We start from the raw sequence: 13,794 nt of genomic DNA on the forward strand, positions 1-13,794 counted from the left end.
CGCTCTTCCTTAGCCCCATATCTACAGTGCTCATTCGTTCACCCCCTTCAGATCTTTCCTCAACTGTCACGTTCTCAGTGAAACTTTCCCTCACCAAGATATTTCTAAGAGCAAAACACCTTGCACTCCAACCTTCTCTCTGCTTTTTCTCCATAGCACTACCTAACAAAAAATGTTTTATATGTTCTTTATCTTTACCTCTCACACTAGAAATTAACTCCAAACAAATAGGAGAGTAATAAAATCACAAACGCACAACTAACTACACTTCTGTACCTACACTGTTAGCCATGTTTAACGTGATTCTGGGGAAGCAAGAACTGACTTTATCTACAGGCCCATTTTTCCAGCAAAACTGAATTAAAAAGTCAGCACTTTTAAAACTAGTGACCACGTAGTAAAAACTGTACATCACTGCCCATTCATTTGAAAGCAAAGTGACTAGGATGGTATAAAAATGATAAGCTGGTGCCTTTTAAACGTTTCAATGATGAACACGTTTTCTCAAAGTTTGAGAATTATCTCCACTCTCTGTGCACAACCAGGAACAAAATGCAGAAGACGGTGAACGGGGTAGGGCTTGCCCCTTGTCTCTTTTATTCCCAGCTATATCGACAGGGCTTTCAGCAATGTCTGGCCCTTAGCATTTATTTAATAAAACTTGTTGAAGGAATGAATGATTGAATTCGAAGGGGACAAAATTTTTAGTGTATTGGCATTCGCTATTTTCCACTTAGATTCCTAATACCACCTCATCTTTATTGGGACCTTATTATAGGAAGCTCGGTTGGCAAGGGCATGGAAGGCAAGGGAACTTTCATACAATTGTGGGTGGGGGGGTGTATAAACATCTTTGCAAAGCTCTTCGGCAATAGCTACCAAAATGTTGAATGTATACACATTTTGGCCCCCAAATTTCTCTAGATTTACCCAATGGAAATCATGGCACAAGTGCACGGCACTGCACCTGTGTTGGCTGAATCAAGACTTGAGTTCCAGCCTCGGAGGCAGAAAGCTGTAAAGAGCATCGCCTCCACCCAACCAAAATAACGTTGAGCAATCTCCTGTCATTTTAGTTAAAACAACAACAACAACAACAACCACCCCCAAGAAAGCTAATCTTGAGGCAAGTGGACTCAGCGAGGCAGGTGAGAGCCAATACCGAAGTCTCGAGGCCCAGCTGTAAATTCCATCCCGAACGACCCCGCGTTGCGCAAACCTCTCACTGAGACTCCTCAGCCGGCTCAACTAGCTCTTCCAGAAGTTTCTGTTTCCCGGGGCTGGACTCCGCCTACTCGGGGATCAGATTCACTTTCTAGTTTCCTCTTCCCGCTCGGGTCCTGCCTTGAACAAAGCGAACGCCCGCGCGCGCGGACTAGCGCTGCGGTCATCTTGCTCGCGCGCGCGCACACGCACGCGGCCGCTCAGTCCGCGCAGCAGCCGAGCGCTGAGGGGAGAAGCTGAGAGGACCGGCGCCTCCCAAGACGGCCGCAGAGCCCAGCCACCATGAGGTGAGGGCTTCTGCCCGCTTCTTCTCCCCAGCTCCGTGGGGCCGTTGGGGCACACCCGCGTTTCTCGCGTATTCCATTTCCAACGCAGCGCTGCGGCCTTTGAAGGGGCCGAGCCTGGCCGCCGGGCATCTGCGTTGGGGACGCTCCCCGGGAGCCCCGTCCGGGTCCGGGCTGAAGGCGGGCCTGCTGGGGAGGGTGGCCGAGCGGACCCTTCTTTCGAGCCCCGAGCGTCCGCGGTCGGGGGGCGGCGGGGCTGGGGGTGCCGGGCGACACGTCCCACGGGCCTGTCACCTCCCTGCGGCTCTGGTCGTCGCCGGCCCCGGGCCGGTGCGGGCGGCTTCTGCGTGGCCGGTCCCCGCAGGCCTCAGCCTGCGGCGTCACACGCGTCTGTTCCTGCCATTTTGCTTTCTGATTCCTGGGTCTGAATTCTCCCCCCCCCCCTTTGTACCGTGGACAGATTGTTCTTGTTCCACCCCATCCACCGTTTTATGAGGCTTTCTTTCTCGTCTCCTTGACTGGCGTGTGGTGGGTGGTCCTTGGCTGACCCATGTAATCCGGTCCCCTGTCCTGCACGTGGGTAGTTAACGGCCTCCATTGGGAAGCTAAGGAGTGGGAGATTCCGACCTTGGGCCCCTGAAGCCCGTCGAGCCCTTTGTTCTAAATCCTGACTTTGACCACCTACGAGTTGGGTGACCCAAAGCAAAGTTTCTTCAGTTCGGTGGGTCTGTTTCTTACCTGTAAAAATTGATAGCATCCATCTCTTAGGACTGTAGAGGGGTTGTTGACTGATGCCTGGCACATAATATTTGCAAATGTTGACTATAAAAATATTTAATAAATGCCTCACTTCTACCATTTGTAAGAAGGGAGGGAGGTGGGAAGTACCAGGAAGGGGCCTGAAGAAATAGGGAAGGAAAGGCGGAGGCACAGTATGTGGATGCAGGTTGGTGTGGAAGAGGGGTGGACCCTATTGGGCACTAACTGTCTCCCAAGAAAAATGAAAGACTACTCCTTCCTGGCAAAAAACAAAAACAACCCCCCCCACACACACACACAAAATTACCTGAAGATAGATGTTGCCTCTTGAGACACAATAGCCTCTCTCTGCCAGCTTCCCAGAGACAAAGTTTAAAAATTAAGTAGACATAGTTGAAAAAGTAAAACTTGGCATAGTGTCCACTCTAATTCCATAGAGTGTGGGCAAAGCACTTACATGGCTAACTGAATGTCCATTGGAGATCTCACAGCCACATCATAATGCCTGGGGCAGCCCTCCGTCCTCATCGTCCTTGCACAGAGGCAGATGTTCATTTTACTCTGTGGTTGGGCACAGGGCTGGTAAGCCCATGTTGGATAGGGGAGACTGAAGTGGCAGAAAGTTTGGAGCCATTAGCAAGATGGGAAGAGCTAGCAGGAATTCCCTCATCTGAAATTCAGGTGCTTTTTTTTTTTTTTTTTTTTTTTTAATGCTAGGCTCATGCCTCTGGGCTGGAAATGCCAGAAGCTACCAGTATATAACTGCATTCACTCAACAAATATTTATTGTTGAGTTTCTCTTATATGCCTGAAATCACAGATGCTGGGGACACAGGTGAAAAACATAAAACTGGAGTAAGGTCCTTATTCTCATTTAAATAGGGGAAATAGACAACCAAGAATAAATGAGTAAATAATCAACATAATTCAGAAAGTGATAAGAGCTATAAGGAAGATAAAATAGTGCTAAGAGAGTGACCTAGAATGGAGGGGGTTATTTTAGATAGCTCTACCACAGGCGGCCTCTTGGGTAAGGAATATTTGAGCTGAGTTAAAGGAAGGAGCTAGTCATACAAAGATTTAGGAGCAGAGCTTTTTAAGTAGAGTAAAAACAACAGGTGTAAAAGGCCTTGAACTTGATATGTTCAAGATAGGAAGAAGGTCAGTATGTCTAAAACACGGATAATGAGGCGAGAAGGAGGAGACAAGGTTGGGTGAGTAGACAAGTCCAGCTCCTTTAGGGACTTGTAAGACACGGCAAAGGCTAGATTAAAATCTAAGGGTGTTGGGAAGCTATTGGAGATTTTAAACCAGGAGACTGACGTAATCTGGTTTACATTTTCAAAAGTTTACTAATACTGTATGGGGATCAAGAGTGGAAACAGACCAGATGTTTGCCACAGGTCAGAGGAAAGGTAATAGTCTTTCCTATTTTCCTAGACTAGCAGTGGAAATGGAAAAAAGTGGATGGAGTGAGATGTATTGGGGTGATAGAATTAACAGGACTTCCTATTGAAGAATAGGAATCAAAGATGACTCCTAGGTTATTTGGCCTGTGGGACAAAGAGGTACCAAACAAGGTGGGGAAAACCAAGGGAGGAACAGGCTCAAGGAACCCAGATTTCTATCATTTCTATATTTACTTGAGATGCCAACTGAACTTCTAATTGAAGATGTAAACTAAAAGTTAGATAAGTCTGGAATTCAGGGGAGAGATCAGAGCTAGAAGAAATACCTTGGAAGATCATCAGCATATACATCTTTGGATTATGGAAAAAAAGGTATTTTAATTCCCTTACATGAATAATGATAATTATATCTTTGATAACTAAGATTTTTGTCCTTCCTTCAGATCACTTTTAATACATTTCCACCCAGCTCTTTAGTTATTTGAAAGAATCATTAATCACCCTCTCTGCCCCTCCACAGCGTGTCCTAGTGAGAAGCAGCTCCATCTCAAAACAACTCCAACAATGCAGAATGCTATGACTTTAGATTGAGGGCTCGTATTTGAAACCATTGTTTTCTTATCCTGAGACCTTTAACTGTCTGACGTCTTTTCCAATGGGCTGTTACAAAACCTCTTACCTGCTCTTTAAGCTGCTCTAAAATCTCTTGTTTTCTTTTAAGTCCTTCCCAGGCAAAGTGAATTTTACATACATTAGACATATCCTATATTTTAAAGCAAACTATTCTTAAAAAAAAAAAAACCTCCAATTTTTATGTGAAAGAGGTAGTGCAACATTATGGTTAAAAGGCATAACCTTTTGTTTAAGTCAGGCAGAGCTAGGTTTGAATCTGTGCTTGGACACTTTATAGCTGTGTAACCTTGGACACGTAATTTAAACTCTGTTTCCCAGCCCTCATCCATAAAACTGTGAAAATAATAAGACATTGTTATAAAAATTAAATGTAATTTGTGTAAAGTGCTTGGCAGGCTGCCTGATATGTACAGTGTGGCAAGGGAATGGTTTTTGGGGGTGTTTTTTTTGACCTCTCATCTGATTCTAGAAATATATTGTACAAGTGTAACATTTATACTATTGAGCTGAATCTGTAGTGAACCTAGGTCTTATGCATAAAGTTGTTTTCTCAAATATATCCTTGTTTGCCATTTAATTTAGCCCTCACTGTGAATAAAATAGGGAAAATTTCAAGTTAGAGTAGAGGTCTAGCCTGTTGGACTTGAGGCTTTTTTATACATTAAGCTCTTTAGGCCCAGTGTCTTCAACTGTCCTGTTCCATGCAGTAACCACTAGTCATATGTGACTATTCAAATTAATTAAAAGTAAATAAAATATAAAAAGCAGTTCATTGGTCATCCTAGCCACATTTCAAGTGATCAGTGGTCACTTGTGGCTAGTGTCTATCACGTTGTGCAGCACAGATAAGAACATTCCCATCGTGGCAGGAAGTTCTATTAGAAAGCTCTGGTCTAGAACCTGCAATCACTAAAATGTGGGACCTGTATACATGTGTTTATATGTATATACAGACCACACAAGAGAAAAATATGAAAAAATTATAAAATTAAAATTAGTAATTTTAAGTGAATGTAAATGTCTACTAAATATAATACTGTTAGCTATTGTTTAAATTTAGTATTTATAAAATTAGAAAACATTTCATCAAGTATATGATTAGATTATAAATATGAAGTGGTTTTATTTTTCTAATCACTACTACTAATTGTGTAATTAGTCCAGTTCTCTGACTCTTCTGCCACTTTTGGCTATTAGGACAGCCTCTTTCCAGTTCCTAAAGACTCAGCCCAATTCATTTTAAAACCTCAATCTCATATTTGATTCAAAGCACTCTTCTCTTCCTTCCCAACTCCCAGAAAATATTGATAAAGGTGCTGTGAAGAATAGGAAAATGTGATAGACTAGACTGTAGGATGGCAGGCAAGGTGGAGATGCAGCTTCAGCTAAAGTGGTCAGGGGTAGCCTTCTTTGAAGAGCTGAGATTTGAGCCAAGCCCAGAATTATGAGAATAAGTAAACCCTAGTACTCTCTTAGGAAGAATTCACAGAGTGAGGGAATAAAAAGCAGGTACAAATGCCCTGACGTAGGTGCATACTTGGCATAAGAAATAATAAACGATAAAATTTTGTAAAGGCTTGTATAACTGGAGTGCAGTGAGCATGAGGAAAGTGGTACAAAGTGAGGTTAGAGAAGTAGACATGGGCCAGATGGTAAAGGGCATAGTAACCATGGTTAGGAGTTTGGGGCTGGAGATAAAGATTTGAGTAGTATTAACAAGGTATAGTTTCACTCTACTTCATATGTCATCGTTCTCACAGTTATCCCCATCTCTCCCACAAGGATCATTTTCTCCCTTAATACTGGATCATTTCCCTTTGACATATCATTAAGTCATTAAAAATATGATTGAAAAAATTTTTGACAATTTCCTCAGATTTGCCTCTGTTTCCCTACTCCCTTCATAGTAAAATTCCTTGCAGGAGTGAGACCTATATTCCCCATATCCACTTCTTCTCCTCTTCCCAGTATCCCCTCAACCCACTCCAGTAATATTTTCATCCCTACTGTTCTGTTAAAACAACAAGTTCCCCCACAACTTTACTCCTCCCAAAACAGTGATCTCTGTCCTCATTTTATCAACCTCTTAGGATCATTGTGCACATTAAACATTTCTCTCTCTTTTTTTGAAATCAACATTTTCTTCCTTTGGCTTTCATGACACCAGATTTCTTGGTTTATCTGCTCCCCTACTGATTATTAAGATTAGAAAGGGGCAATTGAGTTGAAGTAAGATCTCAGCAATGAAAAGGAGGAAGTCATAAAAGATCTGAGGGCGGAAATGGTCTAAGCCAGTGTTTCTCAACCAGGGTGATTTTTGCCCCCCCCTCCGCCAGGGGACATTTGGTGATGTCAGGAGACAGTTTTGGTTGTCACCACTGGAGGAATGCTAGTTACATCTACTGGGTCAAGGCCAGGGATGCTACTAAATATCCTGCAATGCACAGGTCAGCCCCAACTAAAAGAATTCCTTGACAATCATAACTAAAGTACACCACCACCACCACCACCACATAATCCCATTACTCTGATTTTTTTCTTTTCTTCACACTTATTACTGTCTGGAATTATGTTGTCCATTGATTTGTTTACATGTTTATTTTCTGTCAACCCCTTTTGTTCCCTCCTCCCCTATAATAGAATTACCATGAAGAAAAGGCCTTTTTCTATCTTGCTTATTACTATATTCACTACAACCAGCATATTGCCTGGCATGTATGACATGAGGTGATCAATAAATGTTTCCTTTTTTTTTTCATTTAATTGGCTGCATTGGGTCTCAGTTGCGGCACACGGGATCCTCGTTGCAGCATGAGGGATCTTTTATTGTGGCACATGGGCTCTTTATTGTGGCGTGCGGGTTTCTCTCTAGTTGTGGTGCGTGGGCTCCAGAGTGTGCGGGCTCAGTAGTTGCGGCATGCGGGCTTAGTTGCCCCGCGGCATGAGAGATCTTAGTTCCCCAACCAGGGATCGAACCCGCGTCCCCTGCATTGGAAGGCAGATTATTAACCACTGGACCACCAGGGAAGTCCCCAATAAATGTTTCTTGATAGAAATACTATAGTTCCCATAAACAATTATACAAATATGCATACATACATATAAGGAGAGTCCTGTGCACAGCATAAAGGGAAATACACACACACTGTACATTATTCATCTGACAATTAGAATATTTCCCTCTTTGAGAGAAGCCTTAAGTAGCTTTTTTTCCTGTAAATTTCTTTCAACCCTTAATTGTGGCCAGCTGTAGATTTAGAAAGTCTTTCCTGACGGCCTCACCACTACCATCAGCAAAACAAACAAAACTAGGTATATTAATCAGGATTTTGTCAGTTGCAGACAGGAGAAACCCAGTTCAAACTAGCTTAAGCAAAAAGAGATTATTTCCTTAAAAAAGTATAAGATGGATAGGGTGATCCAGGTATTTAGTCAGCACCACAAGCAATCTGTCTTTATTTCTGTCTAAGCCCTTCTTTCCTCTATGCTTGATTCTTTCTCAGGCAGGCTGTCCCCAAGAGTTTGGAAAGATGGCCACCAGCAACTCCAGCTTATATTCTACAAGCTTAAAATTTTTGGAAGAGAGTTCCAGCAAAGCCCCATTTCAGCAAAATTATATTTTAATTGGATTATCTCTGAATATATCACTGGGTCAAGGAATGACTGGAATATGTGTGCTTCCCTACAGAATGGAGGAAAGTGTAGACAGCCTGTCTCAGATCACGTGGACTGAGAGTAGGGGGAGATGTTCCACCAAATGAAGGCCCCAGATGTCCACAACACTGGACTATGTGCCCTTCCTGAGTCACTTCCATGGAACTTTATTGGAATGCTGAGTTGTAATTGACTGTGTACTTAGTGTACTTATAAGCTCTGTATAAGCAGGGCTGTGTCTTTTTTTTTTTTTTTTTTTTGCTTAAGGTATAATTTATTATTATTTTTTTTAACATCTTTATTAGGGCTGTGTCTTATTCACAGTTACATCCCCAGGGTTATTCAGAAGATCTTGCACATAAAAGCCTTTCGGTAATGAATAAATACTTCCTGTCCCTTCCTTTCCCCTTCAGCTTCCTAGTTTCAGAGATGAAAGTAGGCCCTGCAGAGATAACACTGTGCTTCACACAAAGGGAATTCAACAAATATTTGTGAAGTGAACATTAAGGGTAATGTTAAGTTAATAATAGGTGGTAGCCTTTATTTATGCCCACAATCCTAAAGGTCAGAAGGATGTAGCACATAACATCAAAACCTACTAACCCTCCTTTTGCTTTTTCCCCATTTTCTCTAAATCTTTGTTATATCTCAAACTTATACCTCTTCCCGTCTCTTGGTATTCCTGTTCCTGTCTGACCCTGTGTCTTTTTTTTCTCTGTGGGGTTTCCTTTGTTCGTTTCTTTATTTCTCTGCAAAAATGATATATTCATGTGGCTTCTGTCTCCTTCAGTGTACTTCTTTTTCTTATTTCTCACCTTCTCCTCTTTCCCTTCACTACTCATAATAGTGGCTTCTGTCTCCTTCAGTGTACTTCTTTTTCTTATTTCTCACCTTCTCATCTTTCCCTTCACTACTCATAATACAGAAAAGAAATTTTTATGTTGTTTATTAACTGTGTATATATCTATTATTCTTAAGTTTCAGAACTAGTAAATACAATATTTTAAATTCCCCTCTCTAAAAATAGGTGGTCCTTGTGGGTTAGTGACTGCCAAAAGGAAATAGATACCCTATAACATAGAAAATGCTGTCATCTCTCCAGAATTGGTTTTGCAATAAATAATGTGAATTTAATGAAATATTTCTAGGACATAACTATACTAGTTTCCTCTGTGTATAGAGTTATAGAAACTTAAGTGCTTTAACTGTGAGATCAAATAGATAAAATATAGTTCTTTGCTTAACAACCTGTTTAAGATTTAAAAATTTATTATTTCCTTTATTTCTTCAAAAATTAAAAAGGATTTTATCTTTGACAGTGAAATTCCTAAGGACTCATTGAAGGCCGTTCTGTTGGAGTTAGAATGTCACTTCACATGGAATTTACTTAAGGAAGACATTGATCTGTTTGATGTAGAAGATACAATTGGGCAACAGCTTGAATTTCTTACCACAAAATCCAGACTCACTCTTTATAACCTGTTGGCCTATGTGAAACACCTAAAGGGCCAAAATAAAGATGCTCTAGAGTGCTTGAAACAAGCAGAAGAAATAATACAGCGAGAACACTCGGACAAAGAAGAAGTAAAAAGTCTGGTCACTTGGGGAAACTACGCCTGGGTTTATTATCACATGGACCAGCTTAAAGAAGCTCAGAAGTATATAGACAAGGTAGGGAACGTCTGCAAGAAATTGTCCAGTCCTTCTAACTACAAGTTGGAGCGTCCAGAGATTGACTGTGAGAAAGGGTGGGCACTCTTGAAATTTGGAGGAAAGTATCACCAAAAGGCTAAAGCAGCTTTTGAGAAGGCTCTGGAAGCAGAACCCGACAATCCAGAATTTAACATCGGCTATGCCATCACAGTGTATCGGCTGGATGATTCTGACAGAGAAGGGTCTATAAAGAGCTTTTCTCTGGGCCCTCTGCGGAAAGCTGTTACCCTGAACCCAGATAATTCCTATATTAAGGTTTTTCTGGCGCTGAAGCTTCAAGATGTACATGCAGAAGCTGAAGGGGAAAAGTATATTGAAGAAATCCTGGACCAGATATCATCCCAACCTTACGTTCTTCGTTATGCAGCCAAATTCTATAGGAGAAAAAATTCCTGGGACAAAGCTCTTGAACTTTTGAAAAAGGCCTTAGAGGCGACACCAACCTCTTCTTTCCTGCATCACCAAATGGGACTTTGCTATAGGGCACAAATGATCCAAATCAAGAAGGCCACTCGCAACAGACCTAAAGGAAAGGATAAACTGAAAGTTGGTGAGCTGATTACATCAGCTATATTTCATTTCAAAGAAGCTGTGGAGCGAGATTCTATGTTTGCATTTGCCTACATGGACCTGGCCAACATGTATGCTGAGGGAGGCCAGTATAGCAATGCTGAAAACATTTTTCAGAAAGCTCTTCGTCTGGAGAACATAACTGATGATCACAAACATCAGATCCACTACCACTATGGCCGCTTTCAGGAATTTCACTGTAAATCAGAAAATACTGCCATCCACCATTATTTAGAAGCCTTAAAGGTCAAAGACAGGTCATCTCTGCGTACTAAACTGACAAGTGCTCTAAAGAAATTGGCTGCCAAGAGACTTGGTCATAATGCTTCAGATGTGCAGAGTTTAAGTGCCCTAGGGTTTGTTTACAAGCTGGAGGGAGAAAAGAGGCAAGCTGCTGAGTACTATGAAAGGGCCCAAAAGATAGATCCAGAAAATGCAGAATTTCTTACTGCTCTCTGTGAGCTTCGACTTTCCATTTAAATACATACTCCAGGAAATTAGTTCTAAGCTTTTTTTCTCCATTTTGGTTTCTTATATTTTTGTTTATTGTTTTAATCCATTCTTCATTATAGAGCTAAGTTTTATTGAATTGTTATTTTGTACCTGGCATCGTGCTAAATACTTTATATATTTAGTTATGATGAATCTTTTTTTTTTTTTTTAATTAAAATACAGTAATCCATTGAGAAACAGCAAAATTCCGGCTGTTGTAACTTTGTAAAGTATGGTCATTATGACTTTTAATTTTCTGATGAGATTTTTGTGAAGTTTTCCATATTATTTCCTTATGCTGCGAGTATAATCCTACACAAGCCTTTGACACCTATGTCAGGAACAGTCTTTTAGGAGTGCAAAATTATATTAGTTAAGCACTTAACTATGTAGCTTGCAAAAGACGGAAACTTCTAGTTACAGACGTTCCAACTTTGAGGATATTTAACCATCAACATGATAGTTACCTAAAGAATCCTCTTTGTTGGAAGAAAAAAGTTTATAATAGAAGTTTGTCATCCCTGATGACTTCAATAAAAGGAGAAAACACTAGAACATGAGAAAAAAGGTTTCCCCATATACAGAACTTCAGGGACCCATGAGAAATCCAAAGTATTACCTCCCAGAATATTCATTAAGTAGCTAGAAATAGTGATGAGGAAAAAAATGAATAATGGAAAATCATTAGTTTCAAATTTTTCTAGTTCTTTTAACTAGAAGAATAAACCTAAAGTTAATCTAGATGGAATTAATTTTATTCCTTCCAATTAAAATTGCAGTATTTTTAGGTTAAAATCATTGAGATAAAAAGCGGACCAATTGAGAAATTGGGAGAAATGATAAACAAATGGGTAAAGTAGATGCCCCTAACCGACATCCCTAGATTACCAAGATTTCAGTGATTTAGTTTTGGATCTGGACTGGTTGGAATTCTCATCCACACAATTTCTGGCCTTTGGTTAACTGTTTTAGTATTCCAAATTTACTTCTGTGAAGCTTTTCCTTTTGTCTGAAGTTTTCAGATTGACATGTTTTCCTGTAGGTCCTCTAGGAATAGTTAAGCCCTATTTTCAGTTTTAGTATCCACTTTGAAGGGTCACTGCTTAAGGGCTTTTATCCCAGAGGACTTTTTAAATTGGAATGTTGCTAAAAGTGACTTCTTTAATGTTGTTTCCTTGGTTATAGACTACACAATTATATTTACCACCACAGTGTTCGTGGAAAAATATGCCATATGATTTAATTCTCCATACCTTCAATGTAGCTCTTAAAACAACTGTAATACATACTGTATATATTCTCCATACCTCCTAAAACTACTGTGTGTTTTTTACTTTGTTTTTTACTTTGTTACTATTTTTATTTTTTAAATTTCTATTATAGTTTTGATTATTATAGAAGTAGTGAATTCTCATTGTAAAATTTCAAACAATACAGAAGTATATGAATTTAAAAGAGCACTTCCTTCACCCTACGCCAGTTCCACATGCCCAAGGTAAACTGTTAATAATTTGATAGGTATCCCTCCAGATTTTTTTCTCAGCATATTCAAACATACATAAATACTGCAGTGTATCTCATGAATTAAATTTTTTTTAATGTTCGTTTCACTTATCTCCCTGCTGGTTTTATTTATTTCGCTGATTTCACTTGTTTATTCAAGAATTAAGAACAGGCAAGGGAATGATCTTTAAGTATTTCAGTAATTCAGGACCGAAGTCCTAACCTATCAGTAGAAGCATTTGTCCTGTTTTGCAGCAAATAACTTATTTTGCAGCAAGGCATTTTCTCCCATTGGGAATAATGTTACAATTAAGGTTATGTTCCCAAGTAGAGACTTCATACACAATAAAATTACAGTTGTGATATCAAAACAAAGACACAACTATACATGCCTCTCTATTTAAACATTAGACTTTAAGGTCTATTAAGTGATTTTAAAATCCACTAGGTATTAAAATATTGAAATATATAAGAAGCATAACCTACTAAGAAAGTATAAAATCAGCATATGAATAATACAACTGTATAAGTTGAACTAAAATTAATATTTTTAATAACTTTAAATTTTGTCAGTATTGTGCTTGCCTTCCTAAACTTTAGAGATACTTTCATAGACTCTTCGGTTTAAAAAAGACCTCAAAATTCACCTTTATTAATTAACCATCAAAATTTGAAGGTTGAATTATCTTCCTAAACGATAATTTTGTCTTCAGATAGTCCTTATTCTTAGAAATTTGGCACTTCCCTAGTGGTGCAGTGGTTAAGAATCCACCTGCCAATGCAGGGGACACGGGTTAGATCCCTGGTCCAGGAAGATCCCACATGCCGCGGAGCAACTAAGCCCGTGCGCCACGACTACGGAGCCTGTACTCCAGAGCCCGCGAGCCACAACTACTGAAGCCCGCACGCCTAGAGCCTGAGCTCTGCAACAAGAGAAGCCACCGCAATGAGAAGCCCGCGTGCCACAGCGAAGAGTAGCCCCCGCGCGCCACAACCAGAGAAAGTCCGTGTGCAGTGACGAAGACCCAATGCAGCCAAAAATAAATTTATTAAAAAAATAAAATTTGTTTCTGCCATTTAACTGAAGACTTCTAGCATGTAGTTTACACATTTTGGTCTATCCTTAGGGACTTCAAAGATCTAATGCTTTTTAGAGATGACATTTTGTATTAGTTAAAACTCTTAATTGCAAATCAAAAAACTCAGCTAAACTGACCTAAGCAAAAATGAAAATATAATGGCTGATGTACTTTAATAGTCCAGGGGCAGCACTAATTTCAGATAAATTTGAAGGAAATGAATCACCAAATACATATGGCTGTTACGTGAAGTCAAGTGACACTGAGTAACCAAAAACCAAATGTCTACTACACATATCTTAAAATAATTGAAGACGATTGCCCTATGTCCCCTGAAACTTAAACATTCCATTTCCTTTCACCCACCCCCATAAGACATATTTGCAGTCTCCTCCCCATCATGGTTATTTTGAATTCTCTCCAAATTGTCTTTATCCTTTGGCAATGGTTTGTGCACAGGGTTTAACTTAATAC

General features: G+C 40.0%; 1 protein-coding gene across 1 annotated transcript; it reads left to right on the plus strand.

Moving 5' to 3' along the window:
- Positions 1-1,446: 1,446 nt before the first annotated feature.
- LOC103079602 (interferon-induced protein with tetratricopeptide repeats 5) lies at positions 1,447-10,891 on the plus strand. The gene is made up of 2 exons (XM_007458146.1): positions 1,447-1,511; positions 9,283-10,891. Exons 1-2 carry the CDS (start codon positions 1,507-1,509, stop codon positions 10,724-10,726), a joined length of 1,449 nt encoding a protein of 482 aa, XP_007458208.1. The 5' UTR covers positions 1,447-1,506; the 3' UTR covers positions 10,727-10,891.
- Positions 10,892-13,794: the final 2,903 nt, after the last annotated feature.

The sequence above is a fragment of the Lipotes vexillifer genome, unplaced genomic scaffold (genome assembly GCF_000442215.2).
Source record: "Lipotes vexillifer unplaced genomic scaffold, Lipotes_vexillifer_v1.1 scaffold191, whole genome shotgun sequence".
NCBI lineage: Eukaryota > Metazoa > Chordata > Mammalia > Artiodactyla > Lipotidae > Lipotes > Lipotes vexillifer.